The sequence below is a fragment of the Salmo trutta genome, chromosome 21 (genome assembly GCF_901001165.1).
Source record: "Salmo trutta chromosome 21, fSalTru1.1, whole genome shotgun sequence".
NCBI classification, from domain to species: Eukaryota; Metazoa; Chordata; class Actinopteri; order Salmoniformes; family Salmonidae; genus Salmo; species Salmo trutta.
The window spans coordinates 30,933,577-30,958,304 of NC_042977.1; the positions used below are offsets into that span (position 1 = coordinate 30,933,577).

Here is a 24,728-nt window from a genome sequence, read left to right on the forward strand (position 1 = left end):
CATGTGTTTCAATAATGGTCCACCACCCAAAGGAAATCTAGCCAACTTGACACAACTGTGGGAAGCATTGGAGTCAACATGGGCCAGCATCCCTGTGGGATGCTTTCGACACCTTGTAGAATCCATGCCCCAACTAATTGAGGCTGCTCTGAGAGCAAAAGGGGTGCAACTCAATATTAGGAAGGTGTTACTCATGTTTTGTACAGTCAGTGTATAATATGCCTACCACAGGAGGTTGGTGACACCTTAATTGGGGGGGATGGGCTCCTGGTAATGGCTGGACCAGAATCAGTGGAATGGTATCAAATAGCTGATGCCATTCAAATAGCTGATGCCATTCCAAACAGCTGATGCCATTCCAAATAGCTGATGCCATTCCAAACAGCTGATGCCATTACAAACAGCTGATGCCATTCCAAACAGATGATGCCATTCCAAATAGCTGATGCCATTCCAAACAGCTGATGCCATTCCAAACAGCTGATGCCATTCCGAACAGATGATGCCATTCCAAATAGCTGATGCCATTCCATTCGCTCTGTTCTAGACATTATTATGAGCCATCCTGGTCTCCGCCGTCTCCAGGTAGTAGAAGAAGGCCAGCTTGGCTACGTTATTCTGGCTTTCAGCGCGCTGGCAGACCCCAACTATGGTGGGCCCTCTCTGTCCTCCTCTGCAGGGGGACCTCTGGTGCCTGTCTCTCATGGCTGCTGGGTGTCTTGTCTGAGCTGAAGAGAGGAAATACAGACAGTCAGACATGTATCTAGGCTATGTTACTCCTGGCAAGAGATGTTGATATACATTTGGATAATGGCGAAAATGAGAATTAATTTATTCCATCTGTCAACTGTTCCATTGCATCTTTGTTTGTAAAACTGAAGTGGCTTAATTGATTTATCGACTGTAGCCCAGAAGCCCACTATCTGCAGACCATAAACTACAAATCCCATAATGCTTAAAATAAGTTCTGACCCCGTCCTAGGCAGACAGAAATGGCTCACATGCTGCAAGTGTGAACACAAATCTTAAGTGATCTTTTTTAACTGCTATAATAAATGTAAAAGATTATCTTTTTTTTTTTATAAAGTTTCGGTGTTGTGGTCACGTGGTGAGGTCAAGTTTAGCGGGAAAGAAAACATGGCGAGCGAAGTGGCAGGTAGCGTTGCGGAGCCAGTACAATGTCCCGTTTGTTTTAAGGATTTCGCGGCGTCAGAAATCAATGCCCATCTGGACAGATGTTTGTTAAACAATGACAGTTGTCCAACATCAACCAGTAAAGACGAGAACGGACCACCTCTCAAGAAACCTCGCATTTCTAGCGAAGCGTCTAGTCCAACAGTCAACACGACAGACTCGTCGGAGGCGAGGAAAGGTACCACGCCGCCCTCTCCGGTTTTCAGTATGTTTCAGACCAACAGAAATAAGGGTCCACTTCAAAGTGAACGAAATACATTTTTATCGAATAAACCGATTGCCAGCACTGCTGTCAGCAAAGGAATGAAACGTAATTCACCGGACGAGATGGGGGCAGGTCAGGCGATGGGGCAGTTTGGCATCGACCCCCCTGTATCGAACACACTGATAAAGACCCCGCGTGATACAACACCTGTGCGCGCACTACTGAATATCGATAAGCCGCTGGCGGAGAAACTGCGACCAACCACGCTAGAGGAATATTTCGGCCAAAACAAAGTAGTCGGAGAACACACCCTTCTCAGGTCGCTGTTGGATTCTCAGGAGATCCCGTCGTTGATCCTATGGGGACCACCTGGATGTGGGAAGGTGTGGTGTTCTACTTTGTAAACATATCATCTAGATTGTATTTCCATGTTGTAAACGAAAGTAACACGTGAGTGATGAAGTGTGTGACTGACGAGCAGAAATTGTCATATGCAGAGGCAGTGAAGAAAGTAGAGGAAGATGGGTCAAGGGGGAGGGATCCTGAGAGGAGTGGTGTGAGTAGTAGAGCTGTACCAGTACAGAGGGACAAACCAATAAGTGATATGTTTCAGTAAGACTGTATTTTTGGCATTTATAACAATGGTTATCAACTGTCCTGCAGGGATGGACATAAATCGCAGAAAATAGAGGTTGTGGTGGCAGCTGCAGAGAGGTATTTGGATGTGCGAGGTTTGATGTCAGAAGAGTTACAGGGTGTGTTAAGTGGTGGTGGCTCATACTTTCAGGCTGTTGGCCTGAAGTAGGACTGAATAGATTTAACCCTTGTGTGGTGTTCATGTTTTTGTTATTCACCCAATGTTCGCTGGTCTGATGGACCCAAAACATTATTGGGTTTTTAAACAATACAGAAATAACAATTTATGTAAAAATACTTAATACTTAGATGTTGACTTGTATCAATTACAAGCAATACACGGTCATTGTAAATTAGAATTTGTTCTTAACTAACTTGCCTAGTTAAAGGTTAAATGTAAAAAAAATATAGACAGCATAGTTAATATTTGCCATTTACTTCTGCTAGATAAAATGTATCAATAAAAGTGCTATTATTCTTTTTAAAATAAAATGTGTTTATTTATTTTTTAACACAAATTAAGGCTGGTCTACACACCTCATGAGGGACAGAGTTTTACTGTGTGTGTGTTGCAAATGTATTTCTTGCACTTGATGCATGTGTACTGTGTCTTCCTGGCCTTCTTGGGTCCACACACATCACAGCTCTTCTTCATGTTGCTACCGGCTGCAATCTAGAATGATGAAAACACTTAGTTCAGGAATTTTACTAACATCTCACTCACACATACAGTGGGGGAAAAAAGTACTTGATCCCCTGCTGATTTTGTACGTTTGCCCACTTACAAAGAAATGATCAGTCTATAATTTTAATAGTAGGTTTTTTGAACAGTGAGAGACAGAATAACAACAAAAAAATCCAGAAAACCGCATGTCAAAAATGTTATAAAATGATTTGCATTTTAATGAGGGAAATAAGTATTTGACCCCTCTGCAAAACATGACTTAGTACTTGGTGGCAAAACCCTTGTTGGCAATCACAGAGGTCAGACGTTTCTTGTAGTTGGCCAGCAGGTTTGCACACATCTCAGGAGGGATTTTGTCCCACTCCTCTTTGCAGATCTTCTCCAAGTCATTAAGGTTTCGAAGCTGACGTTTGGCAACTCGAACCTTTAGCTCCCTCCACAGATTTTCTATGACATTAAGGTCTGGAGACTGGCTAGGCCACTCCAGGACCTTAATGTGCTTCTTCTTGAGCCACTCCTTTGTTGCCTTGGCCGTGTGTTTTGGATCATTGTCATGCCGGAATACCCATCCACGACCCATTTTCAATGCCCTGGCTGAGGGAAGGAGGTTCTCACCCAAGATTTGATGGTACATGGCCCCGTCCATCGTCCCTTTGATGCGGTGAAGTTGTCCTGTCCCCTTAGCAGAAAAACACCCCCAAAGCATAATGTTTCCACCTCCATGGTTGACGGTGGTGATGGTGTTCTTGGGGTCATAGGCAGCATTCCTCCTCCTCCAAACACGGCGAGTTGAGTTGATGCCAAAGAGCTCCATTTTGGTCTCATCTGACCACAACACTTTCACCAGTTGTCCTCTGAGTCATTCAGATGTTCATTGGCAAACTTCAGACGGGCATGTATATGTGCTTTCTTGAGCAGGGGGACCTTCCGGGCGCTGCAGGATTTCAGTCCTTCACGACGTAGTGTGTTACCAATTGTTTTCTTGGTGACTATGGTCCCAGCTGCCTTGAGATCATTGACAAGATCCTCCTGTGTAGTTCTGGGCTGATTCCTCACCGTTCTCATGATCATTGCAACTCCACAAGGTGAGATCTTGCATGGAGCCCCAGGCCGAGGGATATTGACAGTTCTTTTGTGTTTCTTCCATTTGCGAATAATCGCACCAAATGTTGTCACCTTCTCACCAAGCTGCTTGGCGATGGTCTTGTAGCCCATTCCAGCCTTGTGTAGGTCTACAATCTTGTCCCTGACATCCTTGGAGAGCTCTTTGGTCTTGACCATGGTGGAGAGTTTGGAATCTGATTGATTGCTTCTGTGGACAGGTGTCTTTTTTACAGGTAACAAGTTGCGGTTAGGAGCACTCCCTTTAAGAGTGTGCTCCTAATCTCAGCTCGTTACCTGTATAAAAGACACCTGGGAGCCAGAAATCTTTCTGATTGAGAGGGGGTCAAATACTTATTTCCCTCATTAAAATGCAAATCAATTTATAACATTTCTGACATGCGTTTTTCTGGATATTTTTGTTGTTATTCTGTCTCTCACTGTTCAAATAAACCTACCATTAAAATTTTAGACTGATCATTTCTTTGTCAGTGGGCAAACGTACAAAATCAGCAGGGGATCAAATACTTTTTTCCCCGCTGTATAGTTACAGCAGGCCAAGGTAGGAGAGTCAGACACACATCAATTCAAATTTTATTTGTCACATACACATGGTTAGCAGATGTTAATGCGAGTGTAGCGAAATGCTTGTGCTTCTAGTTCCGTAGTAAAATCTAACAAGGAATCTAACAATTTCACAACTACCTTATACAAACACAAGTGTAAAGGAATGAATAAGAATATGTACATAAAAATATATGAATAAGTGATGGCCGAACGGCATAGGCAAGATGCAGTAGATGATATAGAGTACAGTATATACATATGAGGTGACTAATGTATGTAAACATTATATAAAGTGGCATTGTTTAAAGTGGCTAGTGAGACATTTATTACATCAATTTTGCCATTATTAAAGTGGCTAGAGTTGAGTCAGTATGTTGGCAGCAGCCACTCAATGTTAGTGATGGCTGTTTAACAGTCTGATGGCCTTGAGATAGAAGCTGTTTTTCAGTCTCTTGGTCCCCGCTTTGATGCACCTGTACTGACCTCGCCTTCTGGATGATAGTGGGGTGAACAGGCAGTGGCTCGGGTGGTTGTTGTCCTTGATGATCTTTTTGGCCTTCCTGTGGTGTAGGTGTCCTGGAGGGCAGGTAGTTTGCCCCCGGTGATGCGTTGTGCAGACCTCACTACCCTCTGGAGAGCCTTACGGTTGTGGGCGGAGCAGTTGCCATACCAGGCTGTGATACAGCCTGACGGGATGCTCTCGATTGTGCATCTGTAAAAGTTTGAGTGTTTTTGGTGGCAAGCCAAATTTCTTCAGCCTCCTGAGGTTGAAGATGCGCTGCTGCGCCTTCTTCACCACGCTGTCTGTGTGGGTGGACCATTTAAATTTGTCCGTGATGTGTACGCCGAGGAACTTAACTTTCCACCCTCTCCACTACTGTCCCGCCAATGTAGATAGGGGGGTGCTCCCTCTGCTGTTTCCTGAAGTCCACAATCATCTCCTTTGTTTTGTTGACGTTGAGTGTGAGGTTATTTTCCTGACACCACACTCCGAGGGCCCTCACCTCCTCCCTGTAGGCCGTCTCGTTGTTGTTGGTAATCAAGCCTACCACTACTGTCGTCTGCAAACTTGATGATTGAGTTGGAGGCGTGCATGGACACGCAGTCGTGGGTGAACAGGGAGTACAGGAGAGGGCTGAGAACGCACCCTTGTGGGGCCCCAGTGTTGAGGATCAGCGGGGTGGAGATGTTGTTACCTACCCTCACCACCTGGGGGCGGCCCGTCAGGAAGTCCAGGACCCATTTGCACAGGGCGGGGTCGAGACCCAGGGTCTCGAGCTTAATGACGATTTTGGAGGGTACTATGGTGTTAAATGCTGAGCTGTAATCGATGAACAGCATTCTTACTAGAGGTTGGCCAATTATGATTTTTCAATGCCGATACCAATTATTGGAGGACCAAAAAAAGCCGATACCGATATTATTATTATTTTTTTTTACATTTGTTTTTGTTTGTAATAATGACAATTACAACAATACTGAATGAACACTTATTTTAACTTAATGTAATACATCAATAAAATCAATTTAGCCTCAAATAAATATTGAAACATGTTCAATTTTGTTTAACTTTTTAAGGTATAGGGGGCAGTATTTTCATTTTCGGATGAAAAGTGTGCCCAGAGTAAACTGCCTAATACTCGGGCCCAGAGTCAAATATTTGCATATTATTATTCGATTTGGATAGAAAACACTCTGAAGTTTCTAAAACTGTATGAATGATGTCTGTGAGTATAACAGAACTCATATGGCAGGCAAAAACCTGAGAAAAATCCAACCAGGAAGTGGGAAATCTGAGAATTGTAGTTCTTCTTTTGAATCACTATCGAAACTAGAGTGTCTGTGGGGTCACGATGCACTTCCTAAGGCTTCCATTGGGTGTCAACAGCCTTTAGAAACATGTTTCATCCTTTTCCTGTTACTGGGCAGAAAATAGGAGCTCAGTCAATGAGTGGACTGCCTGGGACCAGTGAGTTGTTTACTGCGTGGGCACTCTTGGCGCGCCGCTCCTTCTTTTCCTCTGTAATGAATATGCTATTGTGCGGTTTGAATATTATAGACATTTTATGTTAAAAAGACCCTAGGGATTGATTGTAAACAATGTTTGACATGTTTCTACAAACAGGATTAGGACCTATTTGACTATTCGTGTCTGGAATAACGCTCGCGCGCTATGCCTTTGGATAGTGATCTGAACGCACAAACAACTGAGGTATTTGGAGATATATGGAGTATTTCGAACAAAAATAACATTTCTTGTGGAAGTAGGAGTCCTGGGAGTGCATTCTGACGAAGATCAGCAAAAGTAAGAGAATATTTATAATACTAATTCTGAGTTTAGTTGACCCCAGAACTTGGCGGGTATCTGTATAGCTTGCTTTGATGGTTGAGCTATGTACTCAGAATATTGAAAAATGTGCTTTCTCTGTAAAGCTATTTTAAAATCTGACACAGCGGTTGCATTAAGGAGAAGTATATCTATAATTCTTTCAATAACTGTTGTAAATTTTATCAACGTTTATGATGAGTATTTTTGTAAATTGATGTGCTCATTCACCGGAGGTTTTGGTGGGAATACATTTTCTGAACATCACGCTCCAATGTAAAAGGGGGTTTTTGGATATAAATATGAACTTTATCGAGCAAAACATACATGTATTGTGTAACATGAAGTCCTATGAGTGCCATCTGATGAAGATCATCAAAGGTTAGTGAATATTTTAGCTGTATTCTTGGTTTTTGTGATGCATGTCCTTGCTTGGAAAATGGCTGTGTGGTTTTTCTTGTGAAGTTTATGTCCTAACATAATCAAATTTTATGCTTTCGGCGTAAAGCCTTTTTGAAATCGGACAATGTGATTAGATTAACAAGAAGTTTATCTTTAAAATGGTGTAAAATAGTTGATTGTTTGAGAAAATGAAATTATGAGATTGTTGCTGTTTTTTTTGTTTCGCGCCATGCTATTTCAATGGCTGTTGATAGTGTGTACCGTGGGTGGCCGATACCGATTAATCGGCCAATTGTTTTATTGATTTATTTGTAATAATGACAATTACAACAATACTGAATGAACACTTTTATTTTAACTTAATATAATGCCTCAAATAAATAATGAAACATGTTCAATTTGGTTTAAATAATGCAAAAAGAAAGTGTTGGAGAAGAAAGTAAAAGTGCAATATGTGCCATGTAAAAAAGCTAACGTTTAAGTTCCTTGCTCAAAACATGAGAACATATGAACGCTGGTGGTTCCTTTTAACATGAGTCTTCAATATTCCCCGGTAAGAAGTTTTAGGTTGTAGGAATTATAGGACTATTTCTCTCTTTTCCATTTGTATTTCATATACCTTTGACTATTGGATGTTCTTATAGAAACTTTAGTATTGCCAGTGTAACAGTGTAGCTTCCGTCCCTCTCCTCGCCCCTACCTGGGCTCGAACCAGGAACACATCGACAACAGCCACCCTCGAAGCATCGTTACCCATCGCTCCACAAAAGCCGCGGCCCTTGCAGAGCAAGGGGAACAACTACTTCAAGGTCTCAGAGCGAGTTAAGTAAACCGATTGAAACGCTATTAGCGCGCACCCCGCTAACTAGCTAGTCATTTTACATCAGTTACACCAGCTTAATCTCGGGAGTTGATAGGCTTGAAGTCAAACGGCTCAATGCTTGAAGCACAGAGAAGAGCTTTTGGCAAACGCACGAAGGTGCTGTTTGAATGAATGCTTACGAGCCTGCTGCTGCCTACCACCGCTCAGACTGCTCTATCAAATATCAAATCATAGACTTAATTATAACATAACACACAGAAATACGAGCCTTAGGTCATTAATATGGTCAAATCCGGAAACTATCATTTTGAAAACAAAACGTTTATTATTTCAGTGAAATACGGAACCATTCTGGATTTTATCTAACGGGTGGCATCCATAAGTCTAAATATTCCTGTTACATTGTACAACCTTCAATGTTATGTCATAATTACGTAAAAGTCTGGCAAATTAGTTCGCAACGAGCCAGGTGGCCCAAACTGTTGCAGATACCCTGATTTTAAGAAAGGCATTGATGTTTATGGTTAGGTACATTCCTGCAACGATTGTGATTTTTTTTCGCAAATGTGCTTTTGTTAAGTCATCCCCCGTTTGGCGAATTTGGTCTTCACATAGTTCGCAACGAACCTGGCGGCCCAAACTGCTGCATATAGCCTGACACTGTTGCACAGAACGCAAGAGCAGTGACACAATTTCCCTAGTTAAAAGAAATTCATCTTAGCAGGCAATATTAAATAAATATGCAGGTTTAAAAATATATACTTGTGTATTGATTTTAAGAAAAGCGTTGATGTTTATGGTTAGTTACACATTGGTGCAACGACAGTGCTTTTTTCGCGAATGCGCTTGTTAAATCACCCGTTTGGCAAAGTAGGCTATGATTCAATGATAAATTAACACCGCATCGATTATATGCAACGCAGGACAAGCTAGATAAACTAGTAATATCATCAACCGTGTGTAGTTAACTAGTGATTATATTAATAAGATGGGGGGGGGGGTTTGTGAGTGTAGTGTTAGATGGTAGGGTATTTTAAAAATGTTTTTTTTTAAGCAAAGTTTAAGGGACTTGTACTCTAGTCTAGTAGGTGACGGTAATGCAACATTTATTGGATGCCAACCGCAGGTAAACTTCCCCGAAGAAGAAATGGGACTGGCAGCAGCAACAACAACAACTTCTCATATCAGCGTCATTTTTTTTTTAGACCAGACCAATTACTGTTGGTCAGTTGCAGCTTGTTTGAAAAATAATCCATAAAGCAGACAAATATTGATTTCAACCAACCATCCCCCTGAGGTCGTCATTACTCAAGAACACAAGACCCCTGTGGGCAGGGAAGACCTTGCAGCAGTCTTGGAATGTGTAACAATAGGGCCTATACCCAGTGCCTACATAACATTAAGCCTAAAGATAAGGTCATTTCTGCAGTTTTTTGATGACGATTGACTGAGTTAATGTGATTATTGCAATGCCCATGGATGGCAGTCACATAATTGGAACTGCTTGAAATTCTCCCATTAGGCCTAGATATACTGTATAGTGACTGGCTGGAGTCTTGCGTTATCTGCACTGTTAATGCCATAATGGCCACCTACCTCTCACTTGACTGGCCACCATAACACCATGCCTCTTAACACTTTCCCTTTCTCGCTGACTCTCTTTGTCAGCCCCCTGGTATCATGGGTCAGGTTTCATAAGATTTATGGAGCTGGACTCCAGGATTTACAGTGGAGGCTAGATGTATGAATCTGTCTTCTAGGCAGGGACCAGGGGACTTGGTTCTATCTGTGGATTATAGGGACTGGAAAATGCATTATAGGCCTATAAAATACAGACGAAAATGCTGTGACAGTGGCACGCAGGGGGATCAGTAGATGCATGATTTTAGGTGCCTGCCTGCATTCTCAAGGATTTAATGAGGAAAAATACTTTCCACATAAGGTCCCACACATAAAAGGGAATCATGTTATGTATCTATCTTCATCATTAGTAGTAATCATATTTTGAACGAGACAATTATTCACAGGTACTCGCTTCCTTCAGATGGAACACAATTCTAAGAATCTCTAAGAATTAGATATGGTGTCACTATGAACTCTTACGTTTATGTATCTCTGTCCTTCCTTCCAGACCACCCTGGCCCACATCATAGCCAGCGGCAGTAAGAAGAGGGGCACGGCCCGCTTTGTTTCTCTCTCTGCCACCAGCACATCCACCAATGAGGTGCGAGAGGTCATTAAGCAGGCCCAGAATGAGTTAAAACTGATGAAGAGGAAGACCATCCTCTTTATAGATGAGATCCATCGCTTCAACAAGTCACAACAGGTAATAACAACCAAAGTGCTCCAGCCAATAAGAAGAATTGGGCTCAGGTTTCAGCCAATAGTAATGACAAAGGGTAAAGGGTATCACTCCAAGATACAAATTCCAATGATGACATTTATTTTTATGAAAATGTGTAGGTCTAATTTCACTCATCGTTTGTCTTATCACATTTTTCATAACGAGTAGTGTACTCAATGGAGTTGTAGGCCAAATGATTTAGTAGCCCTTGCCTAGCTACAGCCACACATTTGTCAGAAATCTCTGTACACGTATGATTGGCTATCATGCTAGCCTGTCTGCGCGGTCTCAACCACACTAGTATAGGAATGTCCATCCCATGATCCCAAAATAAAGACTCCATTCCCTTAGAAACAATACCCATTATCCACCCTCTTTGTATCTACCACAGATTCATGGAAAGATTCATAGATTTTTAGTGTAGCATCGCAATCAGATTCCCTGAAGCCATTTGAGAGAGAGATTGTTTGTATAAATCTACTATTAGTATATGGTATCATATCACCTAACTAGCCAAGATAACGCCTCAGATTGATGTTGAATGTTAGTGGCCATTCTTTTCTTTCACAACTCCACACCATTGTGTAACAGTACCCACACACCATTGTGTAACAGTACCCACACACCATTGTGTAACAGTACCCACACACCATTGTGTAACAGTACCCACACATTGTAATAATAATAATAGTAACAATGGTTTGTACTTAATCTGCATCTGTGGTCCACATCCCTGACCAGTACATATCGACTAAAACATATTTAGTTATAAATGTAACATAATGGACTAGTGCTGAACGATTAACTGAAATTTCAGTTATTTTTGTTTGTTTTTTTGACAACTAATTTACCAACTTTGGTTCAAATATATGAATTCCATTTCGTTCTGTTTTTCAGGAGATAAATCAGATCCAGCCTGAACTGTGCGATGTATTTCCAACATGCCAATATTCTACATAGTTTAGCACAGAAAACGTGGTAATTAACTACAATGAGCATAATGCATTGAGCCAACTACTTGTCCGCTCTGTGTGTGGCAGATACGGAGACGGAGAGAAGAGACGTAAGAGCGCTCGATCAATAGAGATAGAGAGTAGTTGCTTCGCAAGGTATCTCTACTTGAAAATACATAATCTAAGTAATTTATAGTTGGTATTTAGCAGTCAAAAGTATACCTTTAGTAAGAACTACTGAGATAGGGATTTTGTCAGACAGCATAGGCAGCAGCTATATAGAGATGAGATGATGACTTGAAATGAAATAAAGTCATCAAATGTATTATACACAACTGAAATATTTTCTTAAAGTAATGTGAGTGATGATGGTTAGTAAGTGATAAGCAGTAATGAGCAGTGACTACCATCATGGGGCTTGTATTAATTATCTTATTCTGTGTTGTTACAGCATTCAACCCACATAATGCATGGTGCAGTTCATGTTTCAAAAAAACTATAGTAATTATAATCGAACAGAAACCGAACCGACCTTTAAAGAACGCTCAGCACTATAATGGGTGTTGATAGAAAATCGGATCCAAAATAATTGCTTCGTACAGCATGCCACAGTTGTTTTAATATGCCTACAAAGTTTAACAAACTATAGTAACAATAACATAGTAACCAAGTATCACTCTGAAAATATCAATAAATATCCTTATCAGCTACTGTCTTCATTTTGTGTAGTATAATATGAAGGATGGTTCTCACTGTGGCACAGAACGACCCTTTTATCCTGTCTGTGTAAATTCTGATAACAATTAACAGGCAGTTAGAGCCAGGGCCGACCCTCTACACTGTGCTCGGGCTAAAGAGGTGCTTAGAGGGAAAACATAGCGCATGCGTGAGAGATTTGTCTTTTAACCATGTACGCTAAAATGCTTTTACACAGCTACCCTATTAAACCATTGTACAATGAGGGATAGTGCCAGTGGTATTTCATGCACAGGTAATCAAAGCCCTGTGGCTCACCCTTGATATTGAACCACTTTTGGGATGCTCAACACCTTCTCTTTTCCTCCCATGTCTCTCTTCGCTCTCTTTCTATGTCTCTTGTTGTCTGTCTGTATGTAGGATACCTTCCTCCCTCATGTGGAGTGTGGGACGGTAACTCTGATCGGGGCGACCACGGAGAACCCTTCGTTCCAGGTGAACGCGGCTCTGCTTAGCCGGTGCAGGGTCCTGGTTCTGGACAAGCTGTCTGTGGAGGCAATGGGGTTGATCCTGCTCAGGGCCATCGCTACGCTGGGGATCAGTGTACTGGGAGAAGATCTCAACGACCGCATAGATCAAGACGAGTTAAACCCAACCGAGCTTGGATCAGAGTAAGTAGCTGATACCCCCTCTGGGAATGAGCCCCTTGTTATCACCAAATGTGCTGTGGAGACACATGTCATCCTTCAGTCTGGGATTCCTGAACCCTGATTGGTCGAGGGGGACGTCCTCTCTCCCCTCTGTGCCCGCCTTAAAATGTTTTTCTTTAGGTCATTTATGGCCTGGCAGGGCTGACTATAGGCAGACAGCTGTGTTCTCTCTCTCTCCTTTTTCTCCTCCCTCTCTCTTTCTCCTCCCTCTTTCTCTTTTTCTCTCTCCTTTCTCTCCTCTCTCTGACTCGCTCGCTCTCCTTTCTCTCTTGGAGATAATATCCTTTCTATTTTATTCAGCTTTATTCAATTGTATTCTTCATATTATAAAATAATATACTATAATGCCACGGAATTCTAAGCAAATCTTGTCTGCTAAATGAACTAGTAACCTCTCGCTCGCTCTCTCTCTCTCCTTTTTCTCCTCTTTCTCTCTTTTCTTTCCTCTCTTGCTCTCTGTCTCCTTTTTCTCTTCCCTCTCTCTTTCTCTCTTTTATCTCCTTTCTGTCCTTTCTCTCCTCTATTTCTCTCTCTCTGTTGACAGAGATGGAGGGGAGTGTGTCGGTATAGCCTAGCCTGTTTAAGTGAGACAGCTGTTAACTGCTGGCAGCAGATGACGGCTCAGTTTTAACAGTGTACCAGATTCATGGCAGAGAGCCTTCATGGTCAACATGGGTGTGATTGAGTGGTGGTGGTGATTGAGCTAACATTAGATGTTATATTTGTACAGAGGGAAGCCAGGGCTGACACCATTTTTTGCTGATGCAGTGTGGAAAATGTCTGATCTAAAATGTTCCTTGGAACAAATGTATAGTTTGGTAAATTTGACAGAGCCCTATATCACTCATAGAAAATGAATATATCAAAACAATGAAGGATGTAAAGATGTGATGTAATAGAAAGGGTTGGTCCACCTGAGCATAGAGATCTGTACACAACCAAAGCATTTCGCTCCATGGCTTGCACCTGTACCAAGATCTGGTACAGGTTTTCGCTTCTTTATTTGTATGTTTATTTTTATTTTTTTATAAACATACAAATAAAGAAGCGAAAACAAGAAAAAGAAAAGCTGGCAGTCGTTTCCTGGCCTTCCAGATCTTGGTACAGGTGCAAGCCATGGAGTGAAATGCTCTTTTAATATATGTGTGACATTTGTTTTGATTTAGAATGGACCATTATCATGCACCTGTCTCGAGATAGATCTATGCACTTAAATAGCAAATGGAGGACGCTTTTCCCCTGGTTCATTTTCATGCCAGCCAGTTAGTCTATACTCCTGTTGTAAAGAGAAGCAATTGCTGAGAAAAAGTTGAGAAATAAATATAGTAAGCCTAGCCTATAGAAAGCTGAAGGGATGCTCCTCTTTTTAATAGAGGCCATCACTGTTTTTCTTATGTAATTGCATAGCCTATAGAAATGTTGCACAAAATGACCTCATGAGCCCTCATGAAGTGTTTGATTAGATTTTTGATCAAATTTGCAATGATATCAGAGTAATTAGATGGACAATAGAGTGCTGAGTACCAGGCGGTTAGCAAGTTTGGTAGGCTACTAATGACCATCAGCAGCATCAGAGCTTGAAGAAGCCTAATTACCGTGAATAAACGGTCAAATGGAATTTGACTGCCTTCATGACTCATGACCGCCCATGTGGCGGTAATACGGTCACCGTAACAGCCCTACCAGTACCTCAAATGATTAGAAATTAGAAAGATGAACTTCATACATCAACTTGATAGATGATTACACATGTAGACTATGATTAGGTTTCTGGAGGCCACTCAATAAACTGAAATTCTCCTCAAGAATGATGCGTTTTTCAGATGTCAAGTCCCTGGCATGGTGGGTTAGGTTTGAGTTATGTGGATCAGTATTAAGGGAGTCGGTATCGGTAACGCGACGTTTACATGTCCTGACCCACTTGGAGCTGGTGGAGGGTGTTTGCATCGCCCCGGGGACCAGGGGCCGCGTTCTTATTTGTTATAATTGAATGTGTTTCTGTTTTCATGTTTTGTAGACCAAAAGTCTATATTGAGCAGAAGGCTCTGGACACCATAGCCCACCTGTGTGACGGCGACGCCCGGGCGGGGCTCAACGGGCTTCAGCTGGCTGTCCAGGCCCGGGTGGGTGCAGCCCGTCCTGGCCAATCAGGATCTGGCAGTACCCCACAGGACATTGTGGTGCAGGAGGAGCATGTGAAGGAGGGCCTTCAGAGGTCCCATATCCTCTACGACAAAGCAGGTGAGTCCAATGGTTCAATAGAAAAGAGTATAGGAGTCGCACACCTATCATACTAACAGGTGCATGGAGAAAAACTGTGCACTAAATTGAAACTCCAGCATACTGATCATCTTGATGCTCCTCAATGGTTGAACCATAACATGGTTGATTCAGCTGTAGTCAGTGGACATTTGACATTTTTCTAGGTTGTTCTTTTAAACTGCCCCTCACTGGACTGACAGACATTTAAATATTTAGATGACAAATGATGTTACTTGTCATGATTCAATTGGATAATTCCAGAGGGGTGACATCCTGTCTGGTTGGCTCCACAGCAGCTGCCCAGAGATAATAACCCAAGCAGTCTGTCTGTCAGCTCATGGGAATGGACCTGTGAATAGTTTAGGTGTATTTGAGAGGTCTCTTGTGAAATGGTGAATGTGCTGGTCCTATTGGTAGAGCTGACTTTCCCTTTGCTCCGAGTCTGAGATATGCAGCCAGATCCAGCCAAAGAACACTTTGCCCTCTAACACGTACAGTAGACTCTTTCAATATGCCCTACATTAGCTGACTCAGGCCAGACGGCTAGCGCTAATTAGGTTAAAACCCTCAGACAGTGACTGTACAAGTGATGTCACCGTGGTGCCAGCCTGCCAAGTGCTATTGTGGCTCACTGCCCTTGATTGACGCTTTAGAAGCATGGACTGGTTGTTGTCAGTGTCATCTTACTGGAATCAATGAATATCCAGAATATGTTAGTCAGAGGACACTTAGGAGATTGCTAGACTACTTGGTGTGCTCGTAGAGTATATAGTACCCGCCATAACTCTTATATTATGTGCATTATTGTCTGAAAAGTGAAGGTGAAGGGACTTGATCCCAGTCTCTGGTTCTCAGCTTTACTTTTTCTGTCAAGCTCAGTGGAGGATGGGTAGAGGATTCTTCTCAATATTCCTGGTATTTTCCCTCTCAACACTTCCCTGTCAAACTCCTCATGATTTTACTAGTAAATGGATCAACCACTTCAAACATGCCATAGAGTGTATGGCTCTGCTTCAAATGAGAGGATAAATGTTTTTTTTGGAGGGGACCCTGAGGACCCTTGGACTCTGACTGCTGCTGCTGCCACCCCATCACCAGGGACAGAGGGATGCCCCTGTCTGCCATGTGCTTGAAAAGTTTGTGCCAGCTGGCGTGGCAATTTATTATGACACCCCTGGAGCTCCATCATCCTCCATGGCCTGGTTGATTTACAGGACGCCTGCATTGTTTCCATGTGTCCTATTTTGGGTGCTGGAGGAGGCCTCCAAGCCTTATCCAAAATAGCTATAGCAACACAATAATGCCTCAGGAGGTGGGCTAATGCCTCAGGAGGTGGGCTAATGCCTCAGGAGGTGGACTGGGATATGGAGCGTTGAGGTGGAGGAGTTATCCATCGTGGAGAGAGGTGAAAGAGGGACCACCTGAGTGACAAATGAGACATTGGTTCAAATTAGGATGGCTGTCTTATAATAGGACATTGCCACGCCATGGGGCCCACTGGAAGCATGGGATAGACCCTCACTAGCCTGGTCCCAGACCTGTTTAGTGCTGTCTTGCCAACTCATATGGTCATTGTCACGCCATACAATGATGCTAAGACGAGTCAAACAGACAGGACCAGGCTAGAACATCAACGCAATGGTGGGTTAATTGGTCTGGGGAGACTGGGGCCTCCAAAAAGAATCCAGAACCAAATTAAGCCCATGGGGTTAAAGGAGCTAGCCAAATTAAAATCTAACCAGAATTTCCTCTGAAGATGCCCCAGAAATGATTAATGTACATCAACTATACAACAGCAACAGAAATACAGCCTAGACCCAGCTCAGCAGCCTCTTAACTGTTATGTCAACTAGCTAGACATCCAGGGTAGATGGTTTTACCAGCTACAGGCCTAACTCTACATTTACTCTATTTGATGTTTTGTCATTAAAAAACAGTGATGAAATTCATTCACGTCATTGCATGTAGACTAATCTCAGTTACCCGGGAAGTAAAATTATTTTGCGAAAGTTTGTCATTTCGGGTTTTACATCTGGAAGGGAATGCCGATAACAATTGTGATTACCTTTTGTGTAAAGGAAGGAAGCAAAGTCTCCTCACTCGCCAAATCTGGTGGAAACCATTATCATCCTCACACAGGCTTGACAACCCACGCACCAGTTTAAGCTCACCGCCTTTGCCCAATCCTGATTTCTCTAAATAATCAATGCCGAAAACCCCAAACCAGAAACTACTGCTGCTTGTGGTCACATTCTACGTGAGCCTTGACAGATTCTCGTTGTTTCATGTTCATGAGAATCTGTCCACAAGAGATGACATGTAGACTTCCATCACTATTCTGTTGTGTGAACTGAATCTGAAGCTGCTCTATTAAGTTTTGTTAGTGTGAAAGATATTTTGATGAAGCTTTTTTTTTTTTATCTATGAAACTAAAAACAAATGACTTGTGTCAAGCAGGCATTGGTCTGGATTTGTTTCTAAGCCCTCCACAGTTAACCAGTAACGTTTGTGTATTGTTCTTTGCCTTGGAAAGCCGCCAGTGAAGCTCTGGCCAATTTAGGCCTCATGTCACTGAGTAGCAACTATCTCTGATTCAGATGGATGGAATGTGGGTGTGGACTGGAGGGGGATGGATGGATGGAAAACCGTAGGGACAGCCTGGCAACACACACCCCTCCCATGGATCACTAGGGATCAGAAAAAATACAAATGTTTGTTCTTACAAATAGGCTACTTTGAGCATTTAATTGAATTTCGCCAGGAGAGCCAGGTGGGGCAAGGGTTTGTACTTTTAGGACTATTTCATTGTTTACATTGTGCCCAGAAAACTCATAATAGTATTTGAACCCAGGCCTGCCAGTCCAAGGAGAAACATTATAAGAAACATCATATGGCCTTGGGGTTAGTGTAACTAAAACAAGACAGTCATTAGTATTATTTATATCTTTATGGATCCCTTATTTTTCTTCATCCCCACCCCACCTTAACTCCTTCCCTCCCCTCCTTTTGTCTTGTGTTGTGTATTATATGTACACTACATGACCAAAAGTATGTGGACACCAACTCGTCGAACATCTCATTCCAAAATCATGGGCATTAATATGACGGTGCCACGTTGAAAGTCACTGAGTTCTTCAGTAAGGCCATTCTACTGCCCATTTCTGTCTATGGAGATTGCATGTGTTTGTGCTCGATTTTATACACATGTCAGCAACGGGTGTGGCTGAAATAGCCGAATCCACTAATTTGAAGGGGTTTCCACATACATTTGTATATAGTATATTTCTATGGATTTCTATTTCTCTCTAGATCTATATGGTTATTTTCCCACCCATCCAACCCTACTTTGTGTTGTGTTTGATACATAAAGGTGAGGAGCACTATAACTGCATCTCAGCGCTGCACAAATCAATGAGGGGCTCCCACGAGAACGCTTCCCTCTACTGGCTGGGCCGCATGCTGGAGGGAGGAGAGGACCCCCTGTACGTGGCTCGCAGACTAGTCCGCTTCTCTAGTGAAGACGTGGGTGTGTGATACGTCTCTGTCTACATTAAACCATTGTTTTAATCAGTTATTGACCCAGTTACATAAACCATTGCTTTGGCGCAACCTCAGAAAACACTGTGAGGAGGATGTGCTTTCTAAAAAAACATGTTGGTCAAGCACTAATTACCTGTACCAAACTATTATGTCAACAAACATGATCTAGCGTCTTTGGTATCACCCCAGGGGAATCTTCTTTTGGCCCTGACAGTTGTATGCGGAGTCTATTTTCTGTTGGTCTGCACCTGTCAGAGCCATGGAAGGAGTCTTCCCTTACAACTCAAAGGCCTAGACAAGGTTACGGTGTGTTCTGACTGGATGTCCTGTCCCTTTTGTTCAGGTATGGCAGATCCCTCCGCCCTTCCTCAGGCTGTATCTGCCTTCCAGGCCTGCCACTTCATCGGGATGCCAGAGTGTGAGGTGAGAGAAGACTTAAATCTTGTCACCAAGGGCAACCAAGAGTTGTCCTTACATCTGCCTCTGTTAAATATCAGCACTTTGTTATGTTGTGGATACAATAAAGAGAGACATTGGATTTTACCTGAGGAACTCCTTATTTTCTGACCCTGGTATCCGGAATGCCTTTTGATATTTGGCCATATCAAAACGCTAATAAAGGTAATTCTCTCTCTACTCCCTTTCCTCCCCTCGCTCCTTCCTTCCCTCCCACCCTCAGGTGATCTTGGCTCAGTGTGTGGTGTACCTGGCCAGGGCTCCTAAGTCGGTAGAAATCTACAAGGCGTACGGTAACGTGAAGGCCAGTCTGAGGAACCATAAGGGCCCCCTACCCTCTGTTCCCCTGCACCTTCGCAACGCCCCCACCAAGCTCATGAAGGACCTGGGCTACGCTAAGGGCTACAAGTACAACCCTGCCTTCAGTGCCCCTGTGGAGCAGGACTACCTGCCTGAGGAGCTTCGGGGAATGGACTTCTTCACCTGGAACCCCTCTGACCTATAACCTCTGACCTTTGAGGTTGACCCATGACCTCTGGAATCTGAGGTCAAGGTTACTGTGAGGGTTATAATGCTAAAGATCCATTTTTGTGCTATGAGGACCTCTGAAAATGCTGCTGGATCTAACACGAATAGAACACTTATGCATAAGACCAATTTTGAGTTCAATGATGTTATCACTTTGTTAAATAAATGTAATCTTGTATTGTAGATTGTTACCATTATGTTGATATATTTTGTTCAATAGACTGTTATAAATAAACAGAGGGACAGTAATTAGCACCTTTTTTATTATAATTACACTGACTTACACTGAGTGAACACAACATTAGGAACACCTTCCTAATATTGAGTTGCACCCCCTTTTGCCCTCAGAACAGCCTCAATTCATAAGGGCATGGACTCTACAAGGTGTTGAAAGCATTCCACAGGGATGTGTGATGTTGATGTGATGTTGACTTCAATGTTGACTTCAGTGCTTCCCACAGTTGTCAAGTTGTCTGGATTTCTTTTGGGTGCTGGACCATTCTTGATACACACAGGAAACTGTTGAGTGTGAATAACACTGCAGCGTTGCAGTTCTTGACAGACTCAAACCGGTGCTCCTGATACCTACTACCATACCCCGTTCAAAGACACTTAAATTGTTTCTTTTGCCCAAATGTCCCTCTGAATAGCACACATGCCCAATCTATCAGTCTCAATTGTCTCAAGGCTTAACATTTTTCATTTAACTTGTTTCTTCTCCTTTATCTACACTGATTGAAGTGGATTTAACAAGTGACATAAATAAGGGATTATAGCTTTCACCTGGTCAGTCTGTCATGGAAAGAGCATGTTCCTAATGTTTTGTACACTCAGTGTATATGGGAGGTTTATTCCATTTTGAGCCATTGTCTGCAAATGAAAGATAAATTACATTAAAGGTAATGTCATGCAGTACCACTTGTTTTACACCAACTCACTTAACCATCCATGTGTTGCACCAGTTCTGCTGCACTACGGTACAGTCAGTTAATCCCTACAAGGTCTCGGGTGCCATTATTTCAACTATGTGATCTTATTCAGCAGCTACACAGCCTAGGCCTGAGGCCTCATAAATTGAATCATAACTCACCTGACTGATCCAGGGAATTAATGAACCACCGTGGGTAAAGACAGTAGGTTTTTGGGCGGTGTTGCAGCCTTTACCATTCACAAAGCTGGTAACCCCCCTGGATGTACCACCTACCATCTCTACCCTGACAGTTCAGGAGCCCACCTGAGTAACCCTGGGGAGACACAAGAAGACCAGGGTGGAGGAGATGGAAAGATGCAAGTAGCCACATTGAAAATAATCTGAAGTATGTCTGATGCTACTGCATACATAAATCACACAGAAATGTGCTGTACATTGTTAATAGTTGAGATAATAACATCTAGAATGTTTGACTTAAACAATTTCAAACTTTGCTTACATTTGTATATGATCACGTGTGTCTCTATTATGTTAACACTGTCTGCCATTAATTATTCAGCTGCATGTCTATGAAAGTGACTCAGGTTAGTCACTCTTCCCAATGACACAGTGGTGATATCTCCAAAAAAGTTTACAGACCTATTTTTATTAGAACCAGTTTGCACTATACTGTATGCCTGAGCAAATCATGGGGTCCTTGTATGGCTCTTTCTTACCCACAGAAGACGGTTATCATTCCAGTCAGGATGGTGGATCATCTTTTCCACTATGATGGACTGCTCATAGCCTTCCTCTGTCTTCATGTCATGCTCTACCAGGATCAGTCTGTACATGTGCAACCTGCATCAGAACAGATGGAAGCACACAGATGAGAAAGAAATCCAGAAATCATATTGTATTTTGAATTATAGTTAGTCTCTACACTGAACAAAATATAAATGCAACATGTAAAGTGTTGGGTCCCATGTTTCATGAGCTGAAATAAAAGATCCCAGAAATGTTTCATATGTACAAAAAAGCTTATTTCTATAAAATGTGCACAAATATGTCTACATCCCTGTTAGTGTGCATTTATCCTTTGCCAAGATAATCCATCCAGGTGTGGCATATCAAGAAGTTGATTAAACAACAGGATCATTACACAGGTGAACCTGGTGCTGGGGACAATAAAAGGCCAATCTAAAATGTGCAGGTTTGTCACACAACACAATGCCACATATGTTTTGAGGGAGTGTGCAATTGGCATGCTGAATGCAGGAATGTCCATCAAAGCTGTTGCCAGAGAATAATGTAAATGTTTCTACCATAAGTTGCCCTCCAATGTTGTTTTAGAGAATTTGGCAGTACGTCCGACTGGCCTCATAACCGCAGACCACGTGTAACCACGTCAGGCCAGGACCTCCACATCCCACTTCTTCACCTGCGGAATCGTCTGAGACCAGCCACCCGGACAGCTGATGAAACTGGGGGTTTGCACAACCAAACAATTTCTGCACAAATTGCCAGAAGCCGTCTCGGAAGCTCATCTGCCTGCTCGTCATCCTCAACAGGGTCTTGACCTAACTGCAGTTCGACGTCGTAGCTGACTTCTGTGGGCAAATGCTCACCTTCGATGGCTGCTGGAGATGTGTGCTCTTCACGGATGAATCCCCATTTCAACTGTACCGGGCAGACAGCGTGTATGGCGTTGTGTGGGTGAGCGGTTTGATGATGTCAATGTTGTGAAGAGAGTGTCCCATCGTGGCCGTGGGGTTATGTTATGGGCAGGCATAAGCTACGGACAATGAACACAATTGCATTTTATCGATGGCAATTTGAATGCACAGAGATACCGTGACGAGATCCTGAGGCCCATTGTCGTGCCATTCATCCACCGCCATCACCTCATGTTTCAGCATGATAATGCACAGGCCCGTGTCGCAAGGATCTGTTCACAATTCCTGGAAGCTGAACATGTCCCAGTTCTCCCATGGCCTGCATACTCGCCAGACATGTCAACCATTGAGCATGTTTGGGATGCTCTGGATCGACTTGTACAACAGCTTGTTCTAGTTCCTACCAATATCCAGCAACTTTGTACCGCCATTGAAGAGGAGTGGGACAACATTCCACAGTCCACAGTCAATAGCCTGATCAACTCTATGCGAAGGAGATGTGTCGCACTGTATGAGGCAATAGTAACACCAGATACTGACTGGTTTCATGATCCAGGACCCTACCTTTTTTTAAAAGGTATCTGTGACCAACAGATGCATATCTGTATTCCCAGTCATGTGCAAACCATAGATAGGACCTAATGAATTTATTTCAATTGACTGATTTCCTTATATAAAATCTTTGAAATTGTTGGATGTTACATTTATATTTTTGTTCAGTGTAGCTAACTGTCTTGTTGCTTTTCCCTCTTTGACGTGCAAGCCTATAGTCTTACAGTGCCACATCCTGGCTGAGGTACAGAAAGAGTATCAGTGTTAGTGGTTCTTATGCTGTGACCTTGAGATTGGTGGGTATGCAAGAGTGTACCTTCAGGAACATTAGGAGAACAATATGGAAACAGTCTTTGGAAGGGTTTCATATCCCACCAGGATATATATGGGTGTTCAATCTGTTTCGGTTTACTCCTCGGATGCCTAGTATGTTACTATATTTGATATAAATCCTACAGCCAATTTAATGGCATGTTGCATGCTGGATTCACGTAATGCAGAGTGCAGCTGTCATGACCCAGTTATCCGTGATGAGCCTAAGTCCGCAGGTGGGGAAGAACGACTCAAGAGAAACTTAAGAATAAGTGGCAAACCCAAACATGGCTGTAAACAGTAGCATGCTGTCGTCATCGGCAGTTCTATTGTAAGAAACATCTTGGTTTCCGAGGCAAAAACCCTGTGCTATCCTGGAGCACGAGTACAGGACATTACAAGGCTGCTTCCGATCATTCTACGACAGATGCTGGGAGCTGATGCTGTCGTGGTCCATGTGGGTTCAAACGGCATCAGGAGGGCTAGCTTGAAACTTCTGAAAATTGATTTTAAATAACTGGTTTTAGCACTGAAGGATTCCAAAAAGCTGCCAGTTATTTCAGGTCCTATACCATCATTGGGCTGCAGGTGTGAAATATCCAGCAGGTTACTGGTAATACACACCTGGCTAAAAGATTACTGTAGCTCTATTGGAATTACTTTTATAGATAACTTCGACAGCTTTTGGAAACAGAAGATGGTCTACAGGAAACACGGAGTCCATCCAAATCATCTTAACTCCTGGACTCCTCCACGCATTTCAAGGCTGCATTGAGATAATGACTTATCAAAGACCCAGGACAAGCTTAGTTAATCCCTACCATTGTGTCGCTGAGTTGTCATAATGCTGGAGCATATGTACATTATCCCAGGAGTGTTTGCAAACACTTTGTAAGTAACTTAATTTACAATATCCCTCTAACTGCCCTGAATGCATATGTTGATCCTACAGTTATTATATGTAGTAATAATGTGCCTATGAACCAGAGTTATACTGTTGGCACTGAGGCGGTGTGCCCTAGTAGGAAATCCACTGTGTTCAGCTCACCCTGCACAATCAACTCAAATATACAGTTGAAGTCGGAAGTTTACATACAGTTAGATTGGAGTCAGTAAAACTAATTTTTCAACCACTCCACAAATTTCTTGTTAACAAACTATAGTTTTGGCAAGTCGGTTAGGACATCAACTTTGTGCATGACACAAGTAATTTTTGTTTACAGACAGATTATTTCACTTATAATTCACTGTATCACAATTCCAGTGGGTCAGAAGTTTACATACACTAAGTTGACTGTGCCTTTAAACAGCTTGGAAAATTCCAGAAAATTATGTCATGGCTTTAGAAGCTTCTGATAGCCTAATTGACATAATTTGAGTCAATTGGATGTATTTCAAGGCCTACCTTCAAGCTCAGTGCCTCTTTGCTTGACATTATGGGAAAATCTAAAGAAATCAGCCTAGACCTCCAAAAAACAATTGTAGACCTCCACATGTCTGGTTCATCCTTGGGAGCAATTTCCAAATGCCTGAAGGTACCACGTTCATCTGTACAAACAATAGTATGCAAGTATAAACCCCATGGGACCATGCAGCCGTCATACCGCTCAGGAAGGAGACATGTTCTGTCTCCTAGAGATGAACGTACTTTGATGGGAAAAGTGCAAATCAATCCAAGAACAACAGCAAAGGACCTTGTGAAGATGCTGGAGGAAACAGGTATCTATATCCACAGTAAAACTAGTCCTATATCAACATAACCTGAAAGGCCGCTCAGCAAGGAAGAAGCCAGTGCTCCAAAACCGCCATAACAAAAGCCAGACTACGGTTTGCAATTGCACATGGGGACA

General features: G+C 42.6%; 1 protein-coding gene across 2 annotated transcripts; it reads left to right on the forward strand.

Annotated features, from left to right (window-relative positions):
• The first annotated feature begins 1,104 nt into the window (after positions 1-1,104).
• On the forward strand, positions 1,105-20,343 carry wrnip1 (WRN helicase interacting protein 1). 2 transcript variants are annotated; one of them, XM_029705135.1, is made up of 7 exons: positions 1,105-1,782; positions 10,071-10,265; positions 12,353-12,603; positions 14,660-14,883; positions 18,275-18,430; positions 18,788-18,867; positions 19,124-20,343. In XM_029705135.1, exons 1-7 carry the CDS (start codon positions 1,138-1,140, stop codon positions 19,403-19,405), a joined length of 1,833 nt encoding a protein of 610 aa, XP_029560995.1. In that variant the 5' UTR covers positions 1,105-1,137; the 3' UTR covers positions 19,406-20,343. The 2 variants fall into 2 exon arrangements, with proteins under 2 accessions (XP_029560995.1, XP_029560996.1); XM_029705136.1 differs by having other exon boundaries at positions 18,275-18,426; positions 19,124-19,262.
• The last annotated feature ends 4,385 nt before the right edge of the window (positions 20,344-24,728 follow it).

Excerpts from the sequence above, each read along its gene's own strand:
- wrnip1 (XM_029705135.1), top strand. The coding sequence starts at position 1,138 with ATGGCGAGCGAAGTGGCAGGTAGCGTTGCGGAGCCAGTACAATGTCCC. Across the intron at positions 12,604-14,659 it reads CCAACCGAGCTTGGATCAGA|ACCAAAAGTCTATATTGAGC; the intron begins GTAAGTAGCTGA and ends CATGTTTTGTAG. Across the intron at positions 18,868-19,123 it reads TCGGGATGCCAGAGTGTGAG|GTGATCTTGGCTCAGTGTGT; the intron begins GTGAGAGAAGAC and ends TCCCACCCTCAG.